The 26,184-nt window shown below is 47.3% G+C and overlaps 1 protein-coding gene across 8 annotated transcripts in view; it reads left to right on the forward strand.

The window, feature by feature from the left end:
- Positions 1 to 23,486, forward strand: part of LOC119956760 (casein kinase I-like) — a 205,235-nt gene extending 181,749 nt beyond the window's left edge. For 5 of the 8 annotated variants that reach the window (XM_038784128.1, XM_038784126.1, XM_038784129.1 and 2 more), the window contains 5 exons: positions 1,747 to 1,836; positions 3,219 to 3,329; positions 6,154 to 6,260; positions 9,351 to 9,374; positions 23,129 to 23,486. In XM_038784128.1, coding sequence (XP_038640056.1) covers positions 1,747 to 1,836; positions 3,219 to 3,329; positions 6,154 to 6,260; positions 9,351 to 9,374; positions 23,129 to 23,183 — 387 coding nt within the window. In that variant the 3' untranslated portion in view covers positions 23,184 to 23,486. The remainder of the gene's footprint in view (positions 1 to 1,746; positions 1,837 to 3,218; positions 3,330 to 6,153; positions 6,261 to 9,350; positions 9,375 to 23,128) is intronic. The other 3 variants (XM_038784131.1, XM_038784132.1, XM_038784133.1) reach the window with 3 other exon arrangements.
- The last annotated feature ends 2,698 nt before the right edge of the window (positions 23,487 to 26,184 follow it).

The following is a 26,184-nucleotide window of genomic DNA, read 5'->3' on the forward strand; positions in this document are numbered from 1 at the left end:
GCTCTGAGGAAGTGCCTTGGGGGATTTGGGGTCTTGGGTACTACTACTAAAAAAAGCAGAATAAAGAGAGTACAGAAGACCCCAAACTGAAACAGTCCCCGACAGTGACCTCGGGGGGTGGGGGGGGGGGGGGGAATTATCGATCAGGTTTAATGAAGAATGGAAGGGGCAGCACGGAGGCGCAGTGGTTACCACTGCTGCCTCACGCGCCGAGGTCCCAGGTTCGATCCCGGTTCTGGGTCACTGTCCATGTAGGGTTTGCACATTCTCCCTGTGTTTGCGTGGGTTTCACCCCCACAACCCAAAAGATGTGCAGGGTAGGTGGATTGGCCACGCTAAATTGCCCTTTAATTGCAAAAAAATGAATTGGGTACTCTAAATTTATTTCTTTTTAAATGAAGAATGGAATGATTTCATCTGATTCCCTGCATCTCTTCTCTCTCTTCCCCCCCACACACAAAAAATAAACTCCTTTTGCAAAAGACTTGGATAGGTTAAAAAGTTGCGTTGCAGAAGGTGAAATGAAAATCGCTTATTGTCACGAGTAGGCTTCAATGAAGTTACTGTGAAAAGCCCCTAGTCGCCACATTCCGGCGCCTGTTCGGGGAGGCTGGTACGGGAATCGAACCGTGCTGCTGGCCTGCTTGGTCTGCTTTAAAAGCCAGCGATTTAGCTGAGTGAGCTAAACCAGCCCCTAGGTGTAGGTGATGCGATCAGTTTAACGCCCCAGTTTTCACGTCGGTGACACAGTGATGATGCTTGCATCTGACCTCGTAAGCTGCCAGTGAAGATCTAGCGATCTCCATGGACTGGACTTCCCCTTTATCAATCAGTGTTGGTTTGAACCTGGTACCGAGTCAAGGCTATCCAACAGTGGTGTCATTAAACCGGGTAAGCAGCCAGTCCCATTGAAGTATTCTCACAGACCGCAAACCAGGAAGTAAAAACTTTTAAAATTTTTCACTTTGTAATTAAAAATTTGGGAGAGCAAAAGGGTTATGATGTACACATGGGATTAAGGTAGAAACTAAATATCTTAAATTTATAACTGAATTTTTAAAAATAAAAATGGAGGAATTTGATATTCCATCAATTCAGTAGGTTTTTAGTTACAGTGAAACTGTTCATTCATTATGAGCCACTAAAAACCCAAATGCCCCATGTCCAATGAGGTACAACTTTTTTGAGGGTTCTTGCAGTGAGACAAATAAAGGGTAGGTTTTGTCAGTTCCGTGATCTCGAACTGATAGGGGACCTCAGTCACGTGCCCTGTGCGGAATCACTGACAGCACCCTCTGGATGTCCGTCTTTAACTCTGCGTTTCCAAACTTCCGAAGCAGTTTCACCATCATTACAACCACAGAATCCAAACCAATCTGTTCCGCATTAAACCCTAGGTGGAAAGACTGTATTCTCTCAGTTACGTTGAGCGGACAAAGTGGATGAGTAGATTTACTTTGCAGTTGATGCGCCTCCTGTCTCCAGAGCACAAAGCAGTGTTAAGCTAGAAAGCTCTTGAGAATCTGTAGCTCGCTGCTGCGTCCTTATGAAGTGATGTAGCAAGGTCTAGGGAGGGGAGACCAGGGAGAAGACAGCCGACATGAGTAGCTTCGATATATAAATTAGCAAAGCTTCTGTTGAATCATGTTCCCCAGCTTAAAGCAAATTATGAAACTTGTGAAACAAATTATGGAAAAAGGGGTTATTTTGCTCTTGACCTGACCTACCTTTGTTTATGTGCCATAGCCCACGCCGGTCGGACCCAGCCACGGGGATCATAGAGAAGGCCACGCACACCGAGAAAAAACCACGCATCAGCAGCCACTCCGAAACCAGGTCTGGGCAAATCCGGTTTGTTTCAATCTTTTGTCAAGCCCGCCGGTTTTCCATTAACTCATTGGCCCCTTCCTGTTGGGGAACAGTGAGCATTCAGAATTTACCTAATTTACTAAAAATATAGTGTAAAAATGTAAACACGTCGCGCAAATCTAATGAACGAAATGTTGCTGAAGTCCACTTTTATTAAGAATTTCTCACTTATAAGTAGTAACAAAAAAAAAAAAACAACTTTTTTTCGCTCCAATTTGACGGGTTCCGCCATTTCTGACCTCTTTCAATAATGCTTCTCTCATCCAATGACCATTAGAGGAACAAGGGCTGCATCATTTCAGTCCCTCAACGTCAGTAAGGTGGCATTAAAATGCGGACGTTGGTCTTGGCTTGGTAGGCAACTGGCACTGAATTCCCACATCGCCAATGCTGTGCCGGACCTCACCCCCAATTCAGTGGTTTCTTTGTCAAACCATTTGTTGCCATCCTTTTAACTGGTCTTGAGTAGAGTGTCTCCTCTGAAGAGTTGAAATGGCAGATCTCTCTGGCGTCCCGATGCAGTGAAATCCGCAATAAGCAAACCATGCTTTGCCAACTTATCCCCAATGGAACATCCCGTTGCTATTTGAACCGCGACGATGTTTCATGGTTGAGCGCTGCTGTTTATGAAGAGTTAACCACTTATGTTGCTCTGGTGCATTGTTAGGTATGTCAGTAATCACGCCTGCTTTCAAAAAAAGTAAATGTGCATTTAAATGTCCGGCGGAAGGTTTCAAGACTTCATACCACCCGTATCCAGTCTGACCTCTTCGCAAATGCCTGTTATGTTACATTTGGATTCAGCCATCTTACTTCTTTAGAGGGCAGCATGATGGCGCAGTGGTTAGCACTGCTGCCTCACGGCGCCGAGGTCCCAGGTCCGATCCTGGCCCTAGGTCACTGTCCGTGTGGAGTTTGCACATTCTCCCCGTGTTTGCGTGGGTTTCGCCCCCACAACCCAAAGATGTGCAGGGTAGGTGAATTGGCCACGCTAAATTGTCCCTTAATTGGGAAAAAATGAATTGGGTACGTTAAATTTATTCTTTTTTTTCAAAACAAGCCCAGTATCTCTGCTGGCGTCAGGAAATTCTCTTCCTTTCCACCATTTCTGTTGCAATATTTTTGAAAAAGGATTCATTCGAAGCCGATTCCGTTCGACGTGCTTCAGAATTTGCAGTGGCAAAACCGTGCCTCTTGGCGTACCTAAGAAATGCACCACCTGCGCTTGGCTAACCAATTTACTAATCCCCAATGACTAACTTTTTGTCTCACTGCTTTGCTTGGGCCTGCTGGGCTGCATGGATCCCACAATTGTCACCCATCCCCCCTGTGTTGCAATCAATAAGTAGACAGGAGGAGCTGACCGCAGAGGAGCATGGGAAATTCAGCCAAGTCGGCAGCAAAATCCTTCTTACCTGACCTCCCAGCTGGCGTCTGACCGACACGGAGGCTCAGTCCAGGTATAACATCATCTTGTGTGACTCATTACCAGATGGGAGATTTAATGTTCAGGGTTGAAGCCAATACGCGATGCCTTGTGCCCCCCTGCAGGCCTGTCCCAAGCTTTCTGCCTTTGCGAACCAGATTTGCTTTAGGTTTATCGGAGGAGGTGTGATGGGGGGGGGTGAGGACAGATTGTAAATTACAGTTCAAGGGCAGCCAAGTTGATTCTACCGAGTGTCAAGTCGTTCTCTGTGCCTGACAGGAGTGCTAGGTGAGCAAAGAGAAACGTAGGAAAGATATATTTATGTGACACCTTGCACAGCCTCAACATCCGACAGTGTCTCCACAGGCAGTGAAGTAATTTTGGTCACTGTTGTAATAGAGGGATTACAGCATTCAATTTACACGCAGTAAGCTTCCAAAAAGGCAATGTAATAATGGTCAGATAGTTTGGTTTGGTAATGTTAGTTGAGGGATGAATGTTGGCCAAGACACCAGGGAGAGAACCCCACGGAGGCAGGCAGGGCTTTGATTTAACATGTCACCCCAAAGGCAGCCCCTCCAACAGTGCTGCACTCCCATCAGCACCGCACTGCGGATTTTGTGCTCCCTTCTCTGAAACGGGGCTCGCTGACACCGAGCTAAACAGTATGACTGGAAGCAGCCCCATCTCTTGTGCAGAGGTGGACACAGTGGGAGGGGTGGCTAAAGGTGAGATAGGATTTCAGGGAGGGTGGGGAGCTGATATGCTTATGAGGGCCTGGAAAAAAAAAAGAAAATGAGTCCCCAAAAAAAGCACTCAAGGTAAGATTATCCTGGAACATTCCTTTAGTCATATTTTTCTAACATACTAACAATAACGATGCTTTACTAAAAGCAAAATACTGCAGATTAAATAAAAGCAGAAGATGCTGGATTGTCTCGGGACTGCGAAGAGAGAAAAACACAGTTAACGTTTCGTGTCCATTGACCCTTCTGCAGGACAGTCCTTTAGTCTTCACTCGGCACCAGTCCTCTTGGTGCCTTTCCACTGTGTTCTGTCCATGCACCAAAGCACCAACTACTCTGTCCTCTTAGTGAAGTGAATGCCAGATAGACACACACTTTTTCAACTGCTTTCTGACGAGCAATATCGATTTGAGAATGAATCTTTGATGCTCACCTGGGGAAGTAGACAATAATGCCTGCTGGCATCCCGACATACTGTTTGCTCCACTCCCTGGCTCGAAATGTAACCTCTGAGCCACTGCGAACACCAGAAGGATGTATACATTATATATTAGCATGTAGTGCTAGCATAGCATTAGACAGATCATCCCTGCACTTAAATGAGTAAAGACCAGGAGCCGAGCACCAAATCCACAGGGAATTGGCTTTTTTTAAAATTTAGTGTACCCAATTCATTTTTTCCAATTAAGGGGCAATTTAGCGTGGCTAATCCACCTACGCTGCACATCTTTGGGTTGTGGGGGCGAAACCCACGCAGACACGGGGAGAATGACGGGGCTGTTTAGCGCAGGGCTAATTCGCTGGCTTTGAAAGCAAACCAAGGCAGGCCAGCAGCACGGTTCAATTCCCGTAACAGCCTCCCCGAACAGGCGCCGGAATGTGGCGACTAGGGGCTTTTCACAGTAACTTCATTTGAAGCCTACTTGTGACAAGCGATTTTCATTTACATTTACAAACTCCACACGGACAGTGACCCAGGGCCGGGATCGAACCTGGGCCCTCCGCGCCGTGAGGCCGCAGGGCTAACCCACTGCGCCACCGTGCTGCCCATAATTGGCTTCCTATTTGATGCTGTAAACAAAGCAGGTAGCCATTTTCCAAAAGTTAGCATTTTTGCCATTGCCTTTCTGCCTCTTAGATTGTAGCGACAAAATAAAACCATGACAGCAAATAAACAAAGACTGCCTAAAGGGCAACCATTGGTGCCCGTGGAGGAATTGAAGCTGCTTTCGGAGTATGTGACGGAACGTGACTGCAATTTAGGATTTTAATGCAGGTTTTTTTTTAAAATGTGCATGTGCACATATATAGTTTCTCTAAAACTGTTAGAATTTTTCCTCTGTTTTCTGTCATTATAGAAGGGGTCGAGCTGGGTTGACGGGGGCCTTAGTTTTAGCAAGATTTCTCCCCTCCAATGGTGATCAGTACACCCCCTGGGCAAAAACCAGCAATGTTGCCACAGCGAAAAACTTCAGATGTACAAGATCTGCGTTCAGAAGCCCAATTCTTACTGAAGCTGGAGACAGCCACTCTGCTTAGCTTAGACATGTTTTTTTTATATCAATGTTTTTTATTGGGTTTTTGAACAAAGTATATTTACCGTTGTGTACACAGGATAAGAAACATATATATATACACATATATAGAAGAGAAGAGCACACCCAAACATACCAAAGAAGAGAAAATAGTAAAAAATAAAGTACAATAAAAAATAAAATAGAATAACTTATAGGGTATTGTGCACCAGCTCACCAGCAGCAACTCTGTACACCTGTCAAAATTATTTGCAACACATAAGTAGGCGACTGTTTGTTGGGGGGGGGGGGGGGGATGTATATTTACCTCCCCAGTCCCCGCCCCCGCAAACAGCTTAGATATGTTGGTCCCCGGGCAAATATTTTCTAATGTTCCTAAGTCAATCCTGATGTGAATGGGGTCCCGTGTGAAGTGCATACAGTTTTATGATTGTACAATTGCGTTCCCTGGGAAGATGGGGAGAAAAGAGATGGCGTAACTGTGTCCGTCAAATAATTTGCAGACGTGTTAACACTCTCACGGTTAGCAATGTGGTCCGTACCTGTGTCAATTTCTCATCCTCGTCTGTCTTGCAAGGTGGTCAGCTCAACGAATGGGGAACTCAACGTCGATGACCCAACAGCAGCACACTCCAGTGCACCAATCGCAGCCCAGCCGGAGGTGGAGCTCACGGAAGATACCAAGTATGTGCCCTGTGATACATTACGCACTCTTGTGCTGGGTGAATGCTCCACCTTACACTATTCATTGCAGCCACCTTGGCTGTTGCCCAGTCGGTGTAGTCATGGTCAATTCTGGAGTATTCGACTGAGGGTTGTAGTGGGGTTCAGACACAGCAGCCAAGTGGGTTTTCAAAGCGAGTTCGAGGTTTCTTTTGAGTTTAGCTTGTGGAGTTTGAAATTTGAGAATGGGAATTTTAATTGGTCACTCTTCGAAAGTCAAGTTTTCTGATTCTCCATTCCCCTACTTCCCTACCTCCGTAATGGCACCTGGTCACAAAATAAACTGATGGAAGCAGCAGTAAAAAGGGCAGTTTTTTGCTCGCTTCCTGGTAGAAGTGCATCGATATGCCTTTAATGATCAGCAAACCAAAGCGGTGATCTTCCACTTGGGAACAATTCTTTTCCCCCAATTAAGGGGCAGTTTAGCGTGGCCACTCCACCTACCCTGCACACCTTTGGGTTGTGGGAATGAGACCCACGCGCACACGGGGCGAATGTGCAAACTCCACACGGACACTGACCTGGGGCCGGTAATCGAACCGCCGTGAGGCAGCCATGCTAACCACTTTGTCACCGTGTCGCGCCCCCCCCCCCCCCCCCCCCCCCCCTCATTTGGACAGTTCCAATAAAGTAATGAGAATACTCATCTAATTTCTGCATTACTCTTCCATGCGCCATTAGCATTTCAGAGCAATTTCAGAAAGTTAGCGTTTCAGAGCAATTATTGTACTCCTTCTGTCACCCAATATCTCTGGGTGCCATATTACGTATCCCAGCCTCCCTGCGTTGTCTGAAATGGCAGGACTATTTTGCATATGTTTCCCCAAGTTTATTATATCTTCCAAGATGAATGCTGGCCACTTCCATAAAGCAACTGTGGGCATTCATCGGTGATGCTTTTTAATGATGGATTCTGAAAGTGTGGAGCATTAACCTTTATTGAAATGTATCTGGCTGTTTACTGCATGCACAGCAGACTGTAACTCACCCGGATGGAGCAGCAGTTTCCCATAATCATTTTAACCCTTTCACTGTCTCATTTGGTTGCTATCGGCGCTTTTCCCTATTGTGCGTTCTCAGTTGAATGCTTTCCAGCCAGCGTTAGACGCTTGCTCTGATTGGAGGCGCATTGATGGAAAAGAATCCAAAAGACTTCCAACAGACTGAGCAGGTCTTCCCATGACAAACGGTTCCACCGCCCCAGCGCAGAATCTGCAGTATTTATTGTTCGTCATTGCAGAGAAAAGAGGCTCTCACCTTGGCCTACTTTTCATCGAGAATTTCTCACTTCTCATACCAATCAAAGGCAGCTGAAGGTTCAACACCGGAGGAAGGTCTCTTTCACAAAATGGATACCTGTGTGGTGAAATATCTGTATGCTGGTTGGCTCCCTTATTTTGCAGTTGACTGAATTGTGGGTGAAAACAGAATTAAAAAGAGCGCTGTGGGAGACCGTGCACTTTACCAACAGAAACTAAATGTAAACGCAAAAAAGGTGGTGACTAAATCAAGTTGGTATCTGCAGTGATCTATTGGGTTAGGTTTGTTGCTGTTCGATCTGCATTTTTACCTGTTTATTACATTAATGCCTGCCATTGTGAATAGGCACAGAAGAGGGTAACGTTGACCTGTAAATATTGGTGTGTGCCAGTGAAAGGGTTAATGATTCCTGCATTTCCATCATTTTCTCCCCGATATGCTTTCATGCCAGCATAATTGGAACAACCTTGACCTCTACCTTGAAGGAGGTTACATTGGCAACACCGCAGTTGACGTTTCCACTGCAGTTGTCCATTAACCACCAACCCTGTCAGATCATGTTTTCTCTTTATTGTCTACATTTTAAGCTGCCTTGATCCTGGCCTCCCCAATACCCTCTTTCCAATTCCCTACGACCCATCCCCGACCCCAACTTGCACCTTGCTGACCGAGTCTGTGTTGGGTTCGACCAATAGACGTTGCGTTGGTCCAGAACGTTGCGCACTTAATTCACTGCATTTCACACGCAGTTAGCAATAAAAGGAGAGGGAAAGACAGACAGTGGCAAAACATATGAGAGGGTTACCATGGTAATGCCATTTTGTGCTTTGACAGGATTGGTCACCGTTCTAAAACACCCATGGGTTCTTTGGGTGTACAAGGGGTTTATGATCAGTGCTTGGTAATCTCTGTTTAAAGGAACCGTATGCCATTAAAACGGCTCTTTAAAAAAAAAAGTCTTTGGAATTGAGTTGCTGCATCTTCCCTGTCACAATGTGCCGCAGAAAGATCTTTTTTTTTTAGCATGACGCTACAGGTTGGATCTAATGCATGCTGGGATAGACAAATTGCTTCTCGTTCACACCAGCAGCCCTGGCAATACTGAGGGAAGAGGAAGCACAATGCAGATGCAGGGCCTTTGAACATCAAACCATTTGATGCAATAAAGTCCCTTTGAAGGCCGAATAAAGTTTACCGCTAAAAGCCTTTTTTGAATTTTTTTTCCCCTCCGTTTGTCCGCAGAAAATATAATTACCAGCTAATAGGGAACATTTAATTTATCATTCTGTCGCGAATAATGACTAATATAATGAAGGCACTGGAAAAAAAAAATCAAAGTCTGTTTTTACTTTAGGCCTCCATTTCAAATAACTGCAGTGGTTAAAGCGTTTGAGCCAAACGCACCTGGAGGGTGAGACAGGTCGCAGATTGCAATTGTCTAATCAAAATGGCCTCTTGCCACGAATGTCAGTGCGATTTTCTATTCTCTTCACGTAGCAGCTTGTCACTGTATTTTAATTGGCTGGTTTTTCATGTCCGGGGATTTTGTTTTTTTTAAATTGCTTCTCCTGTGCTCCTATTCCTTGTCTCGCTCTTTGCTTCCCCTCATTCCACCCTGGTGAATTCACCTATGCTCTTCTCTGAAGCCCTCTCGTCGCACAGCTACTACGCCCTCCTTCTCTTTCCCCTCCCACCCCCACCCACCCGTGTCAGCCATGTGCATGATGAGCTTGACGGTGGCGCTTTTTCCTTTGATTAATCTGTTGTCTTTTCTCTCTGAACTCTCTGTAGCTGCATCAAAGTGCTCAACATGTGGTGAGTCCCTCTCTTTAGTCAGGGAAAGAGGGAGTGGACCCAGTTAGAATGACAAACCCCCCCCCAAAAGTGACAAGTGTGTCTCCTTGGAGGGGCAGTTGTATGAACCAGTGATTGGCTTTTAGAGCCGGCCGCTATGAACAGGAGCTTAGGATTAAATTTGCGGTGCAAATGCTATTGGCGACAGAAGGCAAGTCTTTGGGCTTTAATGAAATAGCAAACATTTAGTCAGTTCAGAGTCGTCTTGACTTTGGAAACAAAGCAGTTTTCTTAGAGCCAGATGCGCATCTGCAAACAAGTCTTTGCAGATTCCCCTAATTCAGCTTCTGATCATACAATTGGAGATGGCTCCTATTACAGGCACTTGAGGGGCATGTTCTGTTGAATCTCATAGCCACAAAGATGCTCTTTTGTGCTTTCAGACAGCACAGCAGTCCAATGTTACAGAGACTGCCCCCGGGCTCAGCTCCTGATGCTGTGCAAACTCTGATGGAATTTACTCCGTTCAGTGCCTAATGCCATTGTTGCTCCTGTGAATAATACCACCTCAGAGACCGCCCTCGATCACAGACTCTGCAACGATGCCTGCTTGAATATTTTGACTTGACTTTTCTCGGCCTTCACCTCCAGCAGCCCCAATGCGTGGGTCAGTCTGCAGGAGGTGACATGTTCTCCGCAGGACAGTGCGGTATTGATTTTCATTCCTTCCCACCTCCTTGTTGCTAAATTGCTTCTTTTAAGCATGCACACCGCATTGCAGAAGATACTTAAAATTGTCCTGCTGATTATCATGGTGGCGCAGTTAGCACTGCTGCTTCACAGCGCCAGGGACCCGTGTTCGATTCCGGTCTCGGGGGACTGTCTGTGTGGAGTCTGCACGTTCTCCCCGTGTCTGCGTGGGTTTCCTCCGGGTGCTCCAGTTTCCTCCCACAGTCCAAAGATGTGCAGGTCAGGTGGATTATCCATGGTAAATTTTCCCTTATTGTCCAGAGATGTGCAGGATACTGGAGTTGGGGGGGGGGGGGGGGGGGGGGGTGACCCTAGGTAGAGTGCTCTTTCGGAGGGTGCAGACTCAATGGGCCGAATGGCATGACTGATTCTAGAATTCTATGAAAGCTGCCCCACTGCGCTTTTAGTCATCAAGCAGTAAAATGGCAATTGAAGACAAACAAATTGGGAAAGACTGTGGCAATGGTCTCGAAGCTTCTGTTAGTCAGCGTTTACTGAATATGGGCACAAATGCGGAGGGTTCCTGACCCACATTTCTTTGCAATATTAACATTTTATTGCCGTCGACAAAATCCTCTTTCAGCTGTTCCTACATACTTAGAAGTAAAGCCTGTAATCACTAAACCAAGAAGCCATTAAACTATGACTCTATAATTTTCAAAAGATGTTAGGCTTGACATTGGCACATGGCAGTTCAACAATATCAATGTAATAATTCTGTGTTGGAGTAGAAAGTTTTCCTCTGCTCCCTTGTTAGGATGTAGATTTTATGTTTTTGTTCCTTAATTGGCTGACAGTTTTTAGATCATCAGCAAATGAAGTGAAAGTCACCATAGTCCCCGAGGAGTGACGGCTGCTCTCTGCCTTTTTTTTTTGTGAGCACAGTAAGAAGTCTTACAACACCAGGATAAAGTCCCAACAGGTTTGTTTCAAACACGAGCTTTCGGAGCACAGCTCCTTCCTCAGGTGAATGCATTTTGCATTTTTTTTTTGAGAGAGAGAGAGCTGACTGGTGGTGATCTAACCTGAGGGGTGAGCTTGAGAAGGCAGGGCCACCATGGATAACCTCAGCCGGTACCAGGAATCGAACCCGCGCTATTGGCGTCGCTCCGCGCCACGAACCAGCCGTCCGGCCGACTGAGCTAACCGATCCGTCAGATCTTTAGCACTCGAACCAGGAACGCAAATATTTCACCCACTTTTATACACAGGAGCAGTGTGTTTCGTGGTGCTTTGTGTATGCACACAAGCAATGTGAGTGTGCTTGTGTGCTGCCTGATCCATTTCTAGGCTTGAATAACAAGTATGCAAGAGCAATGGTGTTCTTGGAGGATAAATAGCAGTAGATGAGACAATAAAAGCGTTCTGTATTTTTAAAGGCAGCTTGAAACCCAGTGGCAGAAGGTGTTAAAGAGTACTGCTTAGCTCTGTGTTGTGGAAGAATGATGGCCTTAAGTTCAATCTGCTGATAAAGTTCTTGACCTGAATGATGCCTAGATGATGTCTGCTGAATGGAAGAACATTGGGGGAGGATGGGGTATGTCTTGAGTAATCCATGATGCTTCCTGGCAGCCAGCCAGAGGTTGTTAGCAATGATCTGGGAGCAAGCTATCTAACCCCTCAGGAGCAGAGAGAGGGCAGGTTGGACTGAAGAGACGATAGGAAAGAAAGGTTGCATCCAGAGAACAAAAAGAACAAAGAAAAGCACAGCACAGGAACGGGCCCTTCGGCCCTCCAAGCCAGCGCCGACCATGCTGCCCGTCTAAATTAAAATCTACACTTCCTGGGTCCATATCCCTCTATTCCCATCCTATTCATGTATTTGTCAAGATGCCCCTTAAACGTCACTACCTTCCAAAATACATTACCTCACATTTGTCCAGATTAAACTCCATCTGCCATCTCTCCACCCAAGTCTCCAAACGATCTAAATCCTGCTGTATCCTCTGACAGTCCTCATCGCTATCCGCAGTTCCACCTACCTTTGTGTCGTCTGCAAACTTACTGATCAGACCAGTTACATTTCCTCCAAATCATTTATATATACTACGAATAGCAAAGGTCCCAGCACTGATCCCTGCGGAATACCACTAGTCACAGCCCTCCAATTAGAAAAGCACCCTTCCATTGCTACTCTATGACCTAGTCAGTTCTGTATCCACCTTGCCAGCTCACCCCTGATCCCGTGTGACTTCACCTTTTGTACCAGTCTACCATGAAGGACCTTGTCAAAGGCCTTACTGAAGTCCATATAGACAACATCCACTGCCCTACCTGCATCATGATGTGGAGATGCCGGCGTTGGACTGGGGTGAGCACAGTAAGAAGTCTTACAACACCAGGTTAAAGTCCAACAGGTTTGTTTCAAACACGAGCTTTCGGAGCACGGCTCCTTCTTCAGGTGAATCACCTGAAGAAGGAGCCGTGCTCCGAAAGCTCGTGTTTGAAACAAACCTGTTGGACTTTAACCTGGTGTTGTAAGACTTCTTACTGTGCCTACCTGCATCAATCATCTTTGTGACCTCTTCGAAAAACTCTTATCAAGTTAGTGAGACACGACCTCCCCTTCACAAAACCATGCTGCCTCTCAATAATACGTCCATTTGTTTCCAAATGGGAGTAGATCCTGTCTCGAAGAATTCTCTCCATTAATTTCCCTACCACTGACGTAAGGCTCACCGGCCTGTAGTTCCCTGAATTATTCTTGCTACCCTTCTTAAACAAAGGAACAACATTGGCTATTCTCCAGTCCTCCGGGACATCACTTGAAGACAGTGAGGATCCAGAGATTTCCGTCAAGGCCTCAGCAATTTCCTCTCTTGCTTCCTTCAGTATTCTGGGATATATCCCATCCGGCCCTGGGGACTTATCTACCTTAATATTTTTCAAGACGCCCAACACCTCGTCTTTTTGGATCTCAAAGTGACCCAGGCTATCTACACACCCTTTGCCAGACTCAACATCCACCAATTCCTTCTCTTTGCTGAATACTGATGCAAAGTATTCATTTAGTACCTCGTCCATTTCCTCTGGCTCCACACAGATTCCCTTGCCTATCCTTCAGTGGGCCAACCCTTTCCCTGGCTACCCTCTTGCTTTTTATGTGTGTGTAAAAAGCCGTGGGATTTTCCTTAACCCTATTTGCTAATTACTTTTTGTGACCTCTTCTAGCCCTCCTGACTCCTTGCTTAAGTTCCTTCCTACTTTCCTTATATTCCACACAGGCTTCGTCTGTTCCCAGCCTTCTAGCCCTGACAAATGCCTCCTTTTTCTTTTAGACGAGGCCTACAATATCTCTCGTTATCCAGGGTTCCCGAAATTTGCCGTATTGATCCTCCTTCCGCACAGGAACATGCCGGTCCTGAATTCCTTTCAACTCACATTTGAAAGGGCCCCACATGTCAGATGTTGATTTACCCTCAAACATCTGCCCCCAATCTAGGTTCTTCAGTTCCCACCTAATATTGTTATAATTAGCCTTCCCACAATTTAGCACATTCACCCGAGGACCACCCTTATCCTTGTCCACCAGCACTTTAAAACTTACTGAATTGTGGTCACTGTTCCCAAAATGCTCCCCTACTGAGACTTCTACCACCTGGCTGGGCTCATTCCCCAATACCAGGTCCAGTACAGCCCCTTCCCTAGTTGGACTGTCTACATATTGTTTTAAGAAGCCCTCCTAGATGCTCCTTACAAACTCTGCCCCGTCCATGCCCCTAGCACTGAGTCCCAGTCAATATTGGGGAAGTTGAAGTCTCCCATCACAACAACCTTGTTGTTTTTATTTGTTTCCAAAATCTGTCTACCTATCTGCTCCTCAACTCCCGCTGGCTGTTGGGAGGCCTGTGGTAAACCCCCAACATTGTGACTGCATCCTTCTTATTCCTGATTTCTACCCATATAGCCTCACTGCCCTCTTGAGGCGTCCTACCGTAGTACAGCTGTGATATTCTCCCTAACCAGTAACGCAACTCCGCCACCCCTTTTACATCCCCCTCTATCCCGCCTGAAACATCTAAATCCTGGAACGTTTAGCTACCAATCCTGTCCTTCCCTCAACCAGGTCTCTGTAATGGCAACAACATCATAGTTCCAAGTACTAATCCAAGCTCTAAGTTCATCTGCCTCACCCGTAATACTTCTTGAATTAAAACAGATGCCCTTCAGGCCACCAGACCCGCTGTTTTCAGCAACATCTCCCTGTCTGCTCTTCCTCCGAGCCATACTGGCCATATTCCCTAGTTCTCCCTCAATGTTTTCACCTTCTGACCTATTGCTCCGGTACCCACCCCCCTGCCATACTAGTTTAAACCCTCCCGTGTGACACTAACAAACCTCGCGGTCAGGATATTTATGCCTCTCCAGTTTAGATGCAACCCGTCCTTCTTATACAGGTCACACCTGCCCGGAAGAGGTCCCAGTGGTCCAGATAACGGAAACCCTCCCTCCTACACCAGCTGTTTAGCCACGTGTGTAGCTGCTCTATCTTCCTATTTCTAGCCTCACTGGCACGTGGCACAGGGAGTAATCCCGAGATTACAACCCTAGAGGTCCTGTCGTTTAACTTTCTGCCTAGCTCCCTGAACTCCTGCTGCAGGACCTCATGCCCCTTCCTGCCTATGTCATTAGTACCAAAATGTACGACGACCTCTGCCTGTTTGCCCTCCCCCTTCAGGATGCCCGCTACCCGTTCAGAGACATCCTGGACCCTGGCACCAGGGAGGCAACATACCATCCGGGAGTCTCTTTCACATCCACAGAAGCGCCTATCTGTGCCCTCTGACTATAGAGTCCTCTGTGACTATTGCTCTTCTGCGCTTTGACCCTCCCGCTGAGCATCAGAGCCAGCCGTGATGCCACTGCTCTGGCTGCTGCTGTTTTCCCCGATAGGCTATCCCCCCGACAGTGTCCAAAGAGGTATACCTGTTCGAGAGGGGGACAACCACAGGGGATTCCTGCACTGACTGCCTGCCCCTTCTGGTGGTCACCCATCTCTCTCTGCCTGCACCTTGGGTGTGACCATATTTATATAACTGCTATCTATGACGCTTTCCGCCACCTGCATGCTCCTAAGTGCATCCAACCGCTGCTCCAACCGAACCATGCGGTCTGTGAGGAGCTCCAGTTGGGTGCACTTTCTGCAGATGAAGCCACCCGGGATGCTGGAAACCTCCCGGACCTGCCTCATCTCACAGTAAGAGCACTGCACCCCTCTGATTGACATTGCGTCAATTAATTAGTAAATTTAATTTTTTTTTTAAATAATTTTTTTTTAAAGTTACTGTTAACTATGTTTTCTAGCACTAGATTTCTACTATAAATGTGAAAGCTAAATACTGTACTCTCCGATCTCTGGCTTAGATACCCCTCTAAATTATAATTAAGTAATTATGTTTAATTAGTTTAACAATGCTTAGTTTTTAAATTTAGTGTAGAGACATGTACCAGTCCTTTTCTTTTTTTTAATTTTAGAGTATCCAATTAACTTTTTTTCCAATTAAGGGGCAATTTAGCGTGGCCAATCCACCTGCCCTGCACAAATTTGGTTGTTCATAAAGGGGGAGCGGTGCACAAAGTGCAGGCGATGCACTAAAATGGCCCTGTAAATACAGGCGGACATTTCTAGGGATGTGGAACCACAGATACGGGAGACTCAACAGAGAGTCTCCAAGGTGGACTTCCGGTCGGCGGCCATGGAGTGAGGGGTCGCGCACAATTCATTTAATTGGAAAAAATGAATTGGGTATTCTAAATTTATATCTTTAAAAAAATGAGGGGCAATTTAGCATGGCCAATCCACCTACCCTGCACATCTTTGAGTTGTGGGGGTGAGACCCGCGCAAACACGGGGAGAATGTGCAAACTCCACATGGACAGTGACCCAGAGCCGGGATAGAACCTGGGACCTCGGTGCCGGGCATGTACCAGTCCTAAGGGGCTACTCAGTGATTCAACAATAGACTACTCGCACACGTGAGCTGGTCGTCTTTCTCCACCATCCTGCTTCACCCCTTAGACTGCTTCTGCCTTGCCCCACCCCGGGTGGGTAAAACCTTCCTCCAACTCGAAGCAATTCTGAATCCGTCCCAAATCTGCTTCTTTCTAACTGACTTCAGCCCCCGACTGGCTGAACCAGACTCTTCATGGTCTTTGCTGCTTCGCTTTATTGTTAAACTTGCAGCCTTGACTTGTACCCCCCCATAATAGTCCCTTGCGTCTACCAACTGCCTCTGCACCAACTCGGCACCTTCCCTGATGAAACTCTAATGCTTGCCTGTGCTAGCTCGTCTCATATTCCCATGCTGGCCTCCAATAAGCTTCATTGGCTCAAAACTCCCATGCCACACATTTCTGATAAGTGCTACTTGCCCATAACTCCCATTCTTGCTGACGTACTCTAGTTCACCTACCCAAAGTATTCTATGTTCTCCATTCCCCTTAGAAACGTGGCCAGTAACTGACGTTGCTACTTTACAAATTATGAGATGGCAGAAACAGCACCACGCAGGAAGATGTAGTGTAGAGGAGGCCATATAGAGTGTAACTGTCGCTATATTGCTGCAATAGATGTGAACTAAATTTTTACAGCTAAATGTTGTACTGTCGTTGGTGCTGAATGGACCAAGACATTAATATTGTCAGGGAAGGTTGCTCAGGATATTAATCGTAAGATTAACAAAAGAAGAGCAGGTGTAGGGCATTGAGCTTCCTCCGACATTTGATAAGATCACGACTGATCTAATTGTGGCCTTTATCCACTTTCCTGCCTGTCGCCTATAATATTGTCAATCCAATATTTGTCACGAAACCCTGCACTAGTGTGCGGCCAATTCCAGCCCCACTTGACCAGAGTCGCAACACAGGTGAAATAAGATTTTATTTAACCTTGGTTGAGCCCAATAAACTGCAGTGATCAGGTTTGTAACTTTATCACAAGCAACCTTTTATTATGTACGGTATTATAATTACACAGGCAGAAAATGTAGCAGACTATCAACCCCCCCCCCCCCCCCCCCCCCTTCCTAACTACCCCCACTCTCTCAATAACGTATGTGACACAAACCACAGGAGACACATCCATTCTTCCTTCCTTTCCCATGACATAAGTTTCCCCTGAGAATTCAGAATGTCCAATTCACCGAACAGCACGTCTTTCGGGACGTGTGGGAGGCACCCGGAGGAAACCCACGCAGGCACCGCGAGAAAGTGCAGACTCGGCACAGACAGTGTCCCAAGCCAGGAATCGAACCTGGGACCCTGGTAAAGTCCACCAAACACATCCTCGGAATTATCCTTGTCTTCAAGGATAGTTTTGGTTACTTACCATCCAATGGTGGTGTGATTTGAAATGAAATGAAAATCGCTTATTGTCACAAGTAGGCTTCAGATGAAGTTACTGTGAAAAGCCCCTAGTCGCCACCTTCTGGCGCCTGTTCGGGGTGGCTGGTACGGGAATGGAACCGTGCTGCTGGCCTGCCTTGGTCTGCTTTAAAAGCCAGTGATTTAGCCCAGTGTGCTAAACCAGCCCCTTTTCTGGTGGTGTACTCTGTTTAACGGTTGCCCACACGACTGAAAAACGTCTGGTAACTGTTCTGCCCCCTTATCTTCACACGGATTCTCTAATCGTGGGTCAAGATGTAACTTTCACTTCTGCCAAATCATTCCCCAAAAGTTAGTCTACTCCATCCACTGGTAACGTCTCGACCATTGTGACAACTACTAGACCTGATAATAAATCACACTCCAATTCTACTTCATACAAGGGGACTGAGATGTAATCTCAACTTATCCCATTCACTAACATCTAACAAGCTCCAGTTAGAGCTACAGTTCCCTTTCTGATCCTCCTTATGAAACCCAACAAGTGCCATAGGCTTTCCTTTTAACTTCCAACATTGTGAATGAATCTGGTCCCACTTTATTGCGATGGTAACGCCTAGGCCTTTGAATCTCATGTCCACCCTCAGTAGCATCCTTCCTGGTCTGAGGAGGAGATCTCGGAGCTTTCCCAGCTTACCATTCCGTACTTTGCCTATCTGTCTTCCTTTCACTCTCCCACTTCCTGTCCTTTTCAAAATGATGCGGGTGACGGAACAAAGATTTAAATTTATGGATCAGCTCATAATCATCAGCCATTATTGCTGCTCGTCTAGCGATTATAACACTCTGGTCTTCAACATGGATTCTTATCACAAAGTAGTGAATTCTTAAATTCTTCCAAGGGAATGATTTCTCTCGGCCTCAGGTAGTTTCAACTTCCAATGCTTGTAACCACCTATTAAAATGGTTCTGCTTAACGCTTTGAAATTCAGCAGGGGTGGCAAGGTGGCGCCGTGGTTAGCACTGCTGCCTCACGGCGCTGAGGACCCGGGTTCGATCCCGGGTCACTGTCTGGGTGGAGTTTGCACATTCTCCCCGTGTCTGCGAGGGGAAACCCAAAGATGTGCAAGGTAGGTGAATTGGCCACCCTAAATTGCCCCTTAATTGGAAAAAAAAATAATTGGGTATTCTTAAATTTATATTTAAAAAAACAAGAAAAAGAACCACATTAATCTTTACTCTCCACACTTGAATGGCTCCCTGTACCATAGTCTGTGCTCCGTTTTCTCATTCTTCCAATTCCTGCTCTCATCCAAGCAAGTTGCAAGAACCTCAAACCGGTTGGGTAAGGGCTGAGGATCCTCCGTTGCTACTTTCTGGATCCCTGTATATGCCTTATTCATAGTCACACCCTTCTGTCCCTGAGCATATCTGAAATACCTCACCTAAGAGGTGCAACTCCCTCCTGGGAACAAGTTTCCCCCCCGTCCGCACCGAATTCTTAAATTCGCGCTCGTACCTCGCCTCAGTCTTGTAGTAGCGAAACCTGACTACTTTTATAGAGGGCTGATGGCTCGCACAAAGGTTGCAACTGCAAAATCAGAGTCCTGCTAAAGTCATTAACGTCATTCGCCTTCAGTTGATTGACCGGTTGCAGTTACCGGCTAACTCACCACCTTAACTAGCTCCGGTCTTAAAGTTATAAGCCAGAGTCTGACCGCTAACTTAAATTATAGCTCGAGAGAAACTTAGCAGAGAGAGATTCCCACCTGCAGCAAATTGCCAGGCTGGTTCTTGCACCTCGTCGCAGTCGGGACTTGTCACAATCTGTGCTCCCAGAAACCTCCCCACAGAACCGTCTATGATCTCAGTTCGGACTTGGTAATCGCATCCAAACCATGTTGGAGGGAAAGAGGCAGCAAAAGAAGATGGCAACCTGGCAGGTTTGTGAATCGTTAAGTTGGCTTCACGACCTCTATGCAGGCAGTAGCTTCACTATTGTACAAAGCCTCAATCTGCCCAGTCGTAGGTGACAATGATAGTTGTCCTTCGAAGAGGACGATGAATGTGTAGCCTCATCGGTGATGAGCACAGAGGTGGTTATGGATTTCCAGTCTCGACGCACAAGAGATGGAAAAACTTGGGGGGCAGTGGAACTCCCATGTTGTGACCTGGACAGATGCTGCTCCATGGCGTTGTTGTTGAGTAGCAATAAGACGTTGATGTGGCGTCACCCTCCTGCACAGGTGGAGCGATGAGGCTTTCTGGTCTAACCCTCTGCAGGGCAACGATGCAGGAAACTGTAAAACTTCTGCAGACATGCAGTAGTTTGCTTGAAATTTGAAATCTGCAGATTATAGTTTGGTACCATTTAAGGGGCCCTCCCGAGGAGACTGGGTTGATATCTCTGGCGTGGACCCATGACCTATTTAAATATTGCCAGTTCTCCTGCTAGGAAGGTCGGCCTAAATGGGGACTTTGTTATGGAAAGCCCAAGGAGAATCTGCTTGGGGTGAAGCAGTGGAAGAAATGGGCGGTCTCACGTGGCGATAGGGACAGAAGTGAAGACGGGATTCAGAAATAGCAACAGTGACAGTGTGCATGGTGTGCTCGAGTAGGAAACTAGGTACTGATAACTGCAACAGATCAGTGGCGCTACAGCCTATAATGCAAAGAAGTCTTTTGAGCAGAGAGCATATATAAATGGTCCGTTTTAGCTGTCACATCTTGGCACGAGGGCTCAGCATACCTCCAGTCTGAATTGCATTCAAGAATATTTAGTTATGTGCAGGATGATGCTGCCGTTTGAAGTTGCGCTGTGTCGCGTTCATTTTGCCCCAGTGCTGGAGAACATTTTGCGTGTGGTCGATTGGGACAAAGACAGAAATGTTACCCTTGGGTGTTCGAACCTTACAGCTGCTGAAGACAGTGTACATGGGGAATGGCGGGAGGGGGAAAGCCATTGAGAATGAATCAATGTTGCAACAAATGCGGACAAAAGGGAAATCTTGCACCTCGCATTCATGGCAGTGTTTTTTGTGCTCCGTTACCAAGAATTTTGATCAATAGCTTCACACTTTACTGACTGAAAATGTCTTTCAAACATTGAATAGCTTGCCGAGCACCAATGAAAGCAATTATTGTCTATGTATCGTGTGCTAGTAGCGCAGTGAGAGAGTCATGGCTGTGTTAATGTCCCAATATTCAGCTCAACATCTGGGAACCAAGTAAAGGCAGATGTTTCCATCCACTTCCATCCACACTGACGAAGAGACAGGATCCCAGTAGAAATATGCCTGTGGAAGAGCTGGTATTAACCGTGCAATCGGCATTCTCTGCAGCAACCTGTTGGGCTGCAGGGATTCGGGGCCCAGGTTTCCAGACAGCGGGCGGGTAGCATGAGGCCTTCCCCCTCCCTCCCACCGTATTTGATCATCTCACCGTCTCCAGCCGCTCTTCAATCCCAGCTCAATTCATCAATTCAATTCCCTCCCTCTTCTTAATGCAGCACTTGTCAGTCTGCCTGAACGGAATCCAGCAACTTGGGGACAACATGGGAGAAGCCGCAGAGCTGTGATTGGCAACTGCTTGGTTCTAGAATGCAGTCAGTCCCTGCAATGAGGTGCCTGTAGTCCAAATGGCATGTGATGCCCCCCTCCCCCCACCCTCCTTCCCCTCCCCCGCCCTCCTTCCCCTCCCCCCACCCTCCTTCCCCTCCCCCCGCCCTCCTTCCCCTCCCCCCGCCCTCCTTCCCCTCCCCCCGCCCTCCTTCCCCTCCCCCCGCCCTCCTTCCCCTCCCCCCGCCCTCCTTCCCCTCCCCCCGCCCTCCTTCCCCTCCCCCCGCCCTCCTTCCCCTCCCCCCGCCCTCCTTCCCCTCCCCCAGCCCTCATGACCTGGAGGCGGTTGGCCAACTGATCAACTGTCTCAGTCCTGTAGCGGCCATTGAGGAGAAAGCCTGAGGCCTTCACACAGAGCTTCCATCTGCTGGCCAACCGAGTTCTTAACTAGTTGAATCGAATTTACAGCATGCATCTTTCTCTTTTGCGTGTTTGGTTTGCACCTAAGCTTTCTGCTCAGTTTATGTCTGCACAAAGCCTTGGCAGAAACAGTTTTTTCCCCCAACTGTCAGCCTAAGAGAGATTAAATTTTGCAAGCAGAGCCAGCCAGCTGCTCCTGTGCATCCTCATTCAAATATAAATTACAACCTACCCTTCACCTCTGACAGGGAATTTACATTTGGATCATGTCTGGACCATTGAATTGATGCACAGTATGTTATTTAGTCCATTTATGTTACCTCTGAGAATTTCCTGTGAAGCTGTGAGGTGGTTATTGCCCTCTTCACTCTTCAACTCTCTCTGACCCTGACCTATCCCAGGAAATGGTTCCGTCAATACCAACAATCTCTGGAACCCCGCCAAAATAGGACTGTTCAACCGAGATGATTTCTGGACAAACTGATCCTGGCCTTGCCTGATACCTACACACCTTTTAAAAACATTTTAGAGTACCTTTTTTTTCCAATTAAGGGGCAATTTAGCGTGGCCAATCCACCTGCCCTGCACAAATTTGGGTTGTGGGGGTGAAACCCACACATACTGGGGGAGAATGTGCAAACTCCACACGGACAGTGGCCCAGGGCTGGGATTCGAACCTCCGCGCCATGAGGCAGCAGTGCTAACCACTGCGCCACCCCGACTTGGAAATATATCGGCCGCTCCTTCACTGTTGCTGAGAACTCCCTCGCTGACAGCACACTGGGTGTACCTACAACACGGGGACTGCAGCGGTTCAAGAAGGCAGCTCACCATCACCACCTCGAGGGCAATTAGGGATGGGCAATAAATGCTTTCTCGAAGGCATCAGTGAGCCGGTTACTGAATGCTGAGATAATCGACCAGCTTAATGGTCACTTTTCCTGGCACCAGCTTGTTATATTTTTCAAATTTAATTCCTAACCCCTCTGTGGTGGGACGTCTTTCTGTTGAATGTCCAGAATTCTGGTCCACTAGCCCAGTAACCTAACCACTACCCCAGTGTTACCACTGTATTTCACCACTCGAGTCCTTGAGGAATCATTTGCTTGTTAATTGCGTCCAATTCTCTCCCAAGAGGTTGATTAATTTTGATTGTGACTGATGGTGACCAGCTGGACTGGACGCCAATCGGTGGACAGTACCTCTGTCCATGGGCAGGCCTCTTTGCTCTGATTGTAGTCCAGTACTGAACCTGTTGGGTCTCGTGTGGCTTTGCAGATCGATGTTTAACTTATGGAACTGCAGGATTCCATTTTTAAGATGCAAGCTGTAGCTTTGCACAGAATGTACTTCACAAAAACAGGCCATCCAGCTAAACTAGTCCATGCTTGTGTGTTTCTTGCTTCACACGAACCTCCCCCCCCCCCCCCAACTTTCTCTACTCTATCAGCATAACCTGTTCCCTCCCCCCCCCCCCCCCCCCCCTGTGTGCAGCTATCTAGCTTTCCCTTGATTGGGGTATCAAATATAAAATGATAGTTGGCATTTTCAGGTAGCTTTCCTCCTCAATGAGTGACTAGATCAGCTTGTATATTGTGACCTGGGGGAGTTGAAAGAAAGTGAGAATGTCCGAGGTGTGTACAAGTCCCTTTGATCAGCAAGCAGAACTCCTGGGAGGTTTGTTAATGTGTTTTGTTTTTTGTTTCTTCTATCTTCCTCCTCCAGGTGTTGCTGTTTCTTCAAGAGGAAAAGGAAGAAGAATATCAATAGGCATAAATGACTGCAGCTCTTGAGGGATTGCGACGTTCTGCTTGCATGTTCAACTCCCTTCGAATTGAATGGAAATGCCACGTGACTGGTTGAGAAGCTTCAGACTTGATGATCTTTGTTTTTTTTTGTATAATTATTATTCTTTTTTTTTTTTTGCCTGTGCCTGCGTGTCCTCCGCTGGGAAAGGATTCTACTTTTTTCTTTCCTCTCTCCTTCAAACACTCAGGCTCAATTGCACTTCTTAACACGACAACCGACATCCCACGAGAGAGGTGGCCAGACAGGTGCCGGCACGAACCTGGGCTCTCCCCCCCCCCCCCCTTCCCCTTTCCCTGGCTGTGGTTGGGGGGGGAGGGGGGGGCGGACGGAGGGGAGGGAGGGAGGTAGAACCCAGGTGATTAATTCTTCCCCCCTTTCCCCCACCCCCCACCCCTCTCCTCCCCTCAACACCACAAGCCGCGTGGTGAGAGACTCATTCTGGGTGCAAATAGACTCTTGTGTAGAGATGCCTGCCCGCCCGGAGGATCGAGGGGCCAAACTGGCGAGGGAGGGCAGATTACAGGTGCGTTTGTCGCAAAAAAAAAAAAGTGGTTGTTCTATTTTGTGATGTAGCGTTTAAGCTGTGAGAAATTTACAATTACTGTTTATCTCTTTCCCGCCCCCTTTCCTTCCTTCGTTATTCAGTCTTTCCTGGGCCTAGTTTGCAAATTTCGGGTGTCGACAGATGTACTGTGTATGCCGGCTGAAGTAATTTTTTTTTTTAAATAAGAAAAAGAGGTGGGCTCTTTTGCTTTCTTAAGGTGCACTTAAATGTTGGAGCGGGTGTGTATGTGTGTGTGTGTGTCTGTCACCGACATTCAGAATCGATCAAACGCAATGTGGATTGTGACCATACACTGGCTGCTACAGTAATTTCTACGCCAGTACTGCCACTTTTAAATGTATTTTTAGTTTAAATGTTTGACGGTTATATCCAAAGAGCACTGTTTCTGAGGAAACATTACAAAGCGAAGACAGCATTAATTCCCTCGCCCCCCCCCCCCCCCCCCCCCTCCTCTTTCTCTCCCCTCCCTGCCCCCCCCCCCCCCTTGACAAGTGGGTGCCTGAAAATGTCATCAGCTTCTGGTCTCAGAACAACCGCAAATCCCTTGCCGGGACGAATGGGGCGGCTCGTTACTTGTTCTGTTTTGGGTCGTTTCACTGGACGCAATAGAAAGTAGGTATAAACACTGCGTGTGGTGCTGCTCTCTCGACGGGCGCACCCTTCTGACTCGGGCTTGCTGGACCTGGGGAAGCCTTTTCCAAACCTATCACCGTCATTGTGGTCACTGTGGGACTGTTCGTCCTTCTCGGGTCCCAACAAGGGGCGTCCTGTTCCAGAGTATGCAGGCTCCGATGTGAAAGGATTCCGTTTATTGGGACGTTTCTAGCGTTTTGACAGGAAGAGTGCGTGGGAGTGTTGGGTGGGGAGGGAGGAGGGGGGTGGTGTATGTGGGTGGGTGGGGCCGCAGAGGATTTACCCTCTCTGACGTATTCCGAAATTAGATCCTTGGGCAACTCCGTGCCTGCTGGCCAGTGACTGCGGAGATTCCTTCAGGCAGCTGTACCCTCAGGACACCGCAAAGTGCCTCTGGCTTTCCTCACCATCTTTTGTGCTACCATGCCCTGAAGGCTGGCCTGGCGGAGCGCACAGAAGGCTGGCTCGTGGGAAGCAGGCCACTTTCCCGGAAGGCCCCCCCCCCCCCCCCCCCCCTAATTTTACGAGGTTTGGGAAGCTGAGTTGAGGCGAACAAAGCGTTGCGACGTTCCCACCGGATTCAGGCCGAATGCCTGGACGTGACATCAGTGGGCCCTGGCATAACTAGCAGCCCGAGCTGGGTACAACTCCGTTACGTTTGTACAACAATGTGAACTCAACCAAAGTACCTCCAAAATGCAGTGGGTTCGTTGAGTTTGGATTGACCTGTCTGATTCATTGGACCGTACCATTGGCTACGACATCAATAAGCCCCTCTGAGGCTTTCTGCACTGCACTGATGCAGTGACACCTTGGACAGTCGAAAACCCTTCCTAACGACTCAAATAAGTGGAGCAAGGCAAGAAATGAAACTTAAAAGAGCTCTCTGGCAGTGGGGGACCCCACCCCCAGAGTCCTTTATTACAATTCTACGTGTGTGATGATACAGCTAACTGCCTGTGTTGACCCGAGGCTCAAAGCAAACTTTGCGTCCAGGTGGGAGAAAACCTTTACCGAGGACAGTGCAGTGACGTGAGTGGCAGAGGGCGCTCTCCTGGACTCTCCTGTGGGTGCCAATTGTCGGTCACTGCCGCCAGCAACCTGCGGTTGGTCAAACACAAGGAGGAGCCAAACATTCCACTGCATGGGGAAGAAAAAGGCTGGGGTTTTGGGCATCTGGAGTGGGCACGTGCACTCCTTAACCTGTCCCGAAGTTTAGACGTGGATGGAAGCACAGAGGGGGCTGGGTGGAAGCAATCTACTCTTTAAGAGATGTACAAAGCTAGTTGAATGTCCTTTCTTGGTCTCATCATGCAAAAAAACAAACAAACAAATGTTAACACTCTTCAATGTTCTGCTCTTTTTAACACTGAAACAAGGTGCTGGTTTTAATTACCAGATTGTGCAGCGAAACTGTTTTAAATGATTGTCGAAAAAAATAATTATTTTAAATTGACCAAATTTTCAGCAGAGGCTGAAATCCCGGCCTGTAAAAAAGGCCGTAGTCGCCATTTCCTGGAGTGCAGCCTCTTTCTCAGGGCCCCTAACTTGAGTTGCTGTCACGGAGAGAAGTGAGCTGGGGGAGTTGCTGAACTTCATTTATTGTAGTTCATGTATGCAAACTGGTCATAAATGAGCGTGAAGACACAAATCTCGGCTTTCTTGGTCTGGACTGTTCCTAACCTGACTTATCGAGGCCTGTATCCAGTGGGCCTGTCAGATTAACTCAGTGGTGGTGGTTAGACTCCAGCAAATCTGTTTGCTCAAACGTACA

Source organism: Scyliorhinus canicula, chromosome 24 (genome assembly GCF_902713615.1).
Source record: "Scyliorhinus canicula chromosome 24, sScyCan1.1, whole genome shotgun sequence".
Lineage (NCBI taxonomy): Eukaryota > Metazoa > Chordata > Chondrichthyes > Carcharhiniformes > Scyliorhinidae > Scyliorhinus > Scyliorhinus canicula.